The following is a 2,082-nucleotide window of genomic DNA, read 5'->3' on the forward strand; positions in this document are numbered from 1 at the left end:
ATTTTTATAAAACTTACTGTGCAATGAAGTGTACTTGACGACTGAAAAAGAGAAATAAATAAATAAAAACTTCTTCTACTTCTACTTCTACTTCCACTTTTACTATTATTTTTATTTTTATATTTATTTTTATTTAATTTTTGATGAAAGTTTCAATCTTAGATTTCCTTTTTCTTGTCTCTAACGTTTTTATCCCTTAAATCAATGTAACCTACGCTTTAGCATGGAAAGTCTCTGACTTAACTTGCTGTGCTTCTATAAATAATTTATTTTCTTATTTATTCTTTTTTATTTTTAAAAATATTTTATATATGGTTTTATTTTGCTTTTTCACCATAGTTCTGACTTTTTGTGTAAGTATTAAAAGCTTAAAAGTGCAGTCATATCAAGCGTTGTACAGGAGTTCCCAGAGTATAGCGAAAATTTCGCTTCGAGGTTTTATATTTTTCAAGCGCTGGATTACAATCGGAAAAACGCTTTGTGAATTTTTAATAGAATTTTAAAAATTGTATTTTCTTAACGTTTTTTTTAAAGCATTAATGTCCTTAAAGTTTCAGATATCATACCATTTTAAATGAAAAACTTGAAAAATGAAATTTAAAATACAAATGAAGTTATTTGAAATATTGGTTGGTAGTTTTAATCGCTACTAGTTCGCTTGGCGAAGTCCAAACTCGATTGCTAGTATATTTGCTACAGATGAGAGTGTCATAAACAATTCAAATGAAGGTGTACTTTAATCTACCTTAACTATTATACAGCACAGCTTCTTCTTTATTAGGAACATATACGAGTATAAAATTGTCTCAGATTAAATTAGAAAATAATACGTATTTACATACAGAAGAATAGAATAGAAGAATCTAACCAAAAATTGTTTGGTGTACAGAACTAGTAACGAAAGAGTTGTTAAAGCATGTGTAGTTCTCTAACACTCATTAATAATTCGCGTTAGAAGTAGCATGGAGAGTCGAAAAGTACTTGTGCTTATTAAAAAAAATAATAAGCACAGTGGGCCATAAAGTTTTAAAATTATTAACCAGCTATATATAAAATATTAGTTCATTAGATTAAAATATATTTTTTACAAATAGTTTCAAAATTTCAGTTTTAAAAGTTCAAAATTCAAAATTCAAAATTTCTGAATATGAAGCGTCTGTTTAATCTCAAAAACCATGCGGCTCTACAGCAATTTTCTTCGAACCCTGAACAAATAACGACTAATGAAATACCTAAGGGGCTTGTAGCTAATCTTATAAAGTTTTGGGAGGGGAGAAGTACAAATTCCCCTCCTCAATTAGCTATAAGCCCCGGTATAATAAGATATTTTAATGACGATACTGAGGAACCGTCATCTCCGGTTCAAGGTTCATTAATGTCCATTGAAGAAGTTGACTCAACAAATGTAAGAAAAAAATGTTTATGATTGGGCAAATATGTTTCAAAATTTTTTTCAAGGCACTCGATACCCATTTATGTCAAAACGAAATTTCATATAACGATATGAGTGAGCCAGACTAGCGATTAAGGAGACTGAGCATTCCGGAATAAAGGTTAGATTAAACCGGACTACCTTACATAGATGAAAAAATAGAAAGTTATATTGTAGAAGCATGCAAACAAGACAACATCTGACTAGCAATATAGCTGAGACAGGATGACGATTAAATACAACCCTTTGGTAATTTATTTTTGGCTACAACATTCAATAAGTTCAAATATATATAGCAATCACCATAAATTTTCTATGTTTTATTTTTTTTTGCACTTATTTTGACTATATAGTATATGGTGTGACACCACAAAAAATTATATTCGATCTTCAAAATTATGTCGTGGAACGTTTTGGACTGAAAAATAACAAATTCTTTAAAATAGCTGCCAAAGTCAAATTCAGTCTTGTCGACCATAATATAATGGTGCACGTATATAGCATATATATATACCGAAATACTTTTGGTAAGCGCTATAAAGTTAAACATAGCTAATAGTTTCAATTGGATAAGAAAAAAGTTTTAACAAGAATCTGTAATATCGTACAGAGCACATATCAATCCATAATGACTAAGACATAAGGCACAA

At 29.2% G+C, this 2,082-nt stretch overlaps 1 protein-coding gene across 1 annotated transcript; it reads left to right on the plus strand.

Moving 5' to 3' along the window:
* Nucleotides 1-1,123: 1,123 nt before the first annotated feature.
* Nucleotides 1,124-1,723, plus strand: LOC119684622. Its single transcript, XM_038098701.1, has 2 exons — nt 1,124-1,405; nt 1,459-1,723. The coding sequence occupies exons 1-2, from the start codon at nt 1,148-1,150 to the stop codon at nt 1,519-1,521; spliced, it is 321 nt and encodes a 106-aa protein (XP_037954629.1). The 5' UTR covers nt 1,124-1,147; the 3' UTR covers nt 1,522-1,723.
* The last annotated feature ends 359 nt before the right edge of the window (nt 1,724-2,082 follow it).

The sequence above is a fragment of the Teleopsis dalmanni genome, chromosome 2 (assembly GCF_002237135.1).
Source record: "Teleopsis dalmanni isolate 2A chromosome 2, ASM223713v2, whole genome shotgun sequence".
Lineage (NCBI taxonomy): Eukaryota > Metazoa > Arthropoda > Insecta > Diptera > Diopsidae > Teleopsis > Teleopsis dalmanni.

What these genes read in the sequence shown, in the direction of transcription:
- LOC119684622 (XM_038098701.1), top strand. Translation starts at nt 1,148, where the DNA reads ATGAAGCGTCTGTTTAATCTCAAAAACCATGCGGCTCTACAGCAATTT. An exon ending in AAGAAGTTGACTCAACAAAT is followed by an intron (nt 1,406 to 1,458) that starts GTAAGAAAAAAA and finishes ATTTTTTTCAAG; the next exon opens with GCACTCGATACCCATTTATG.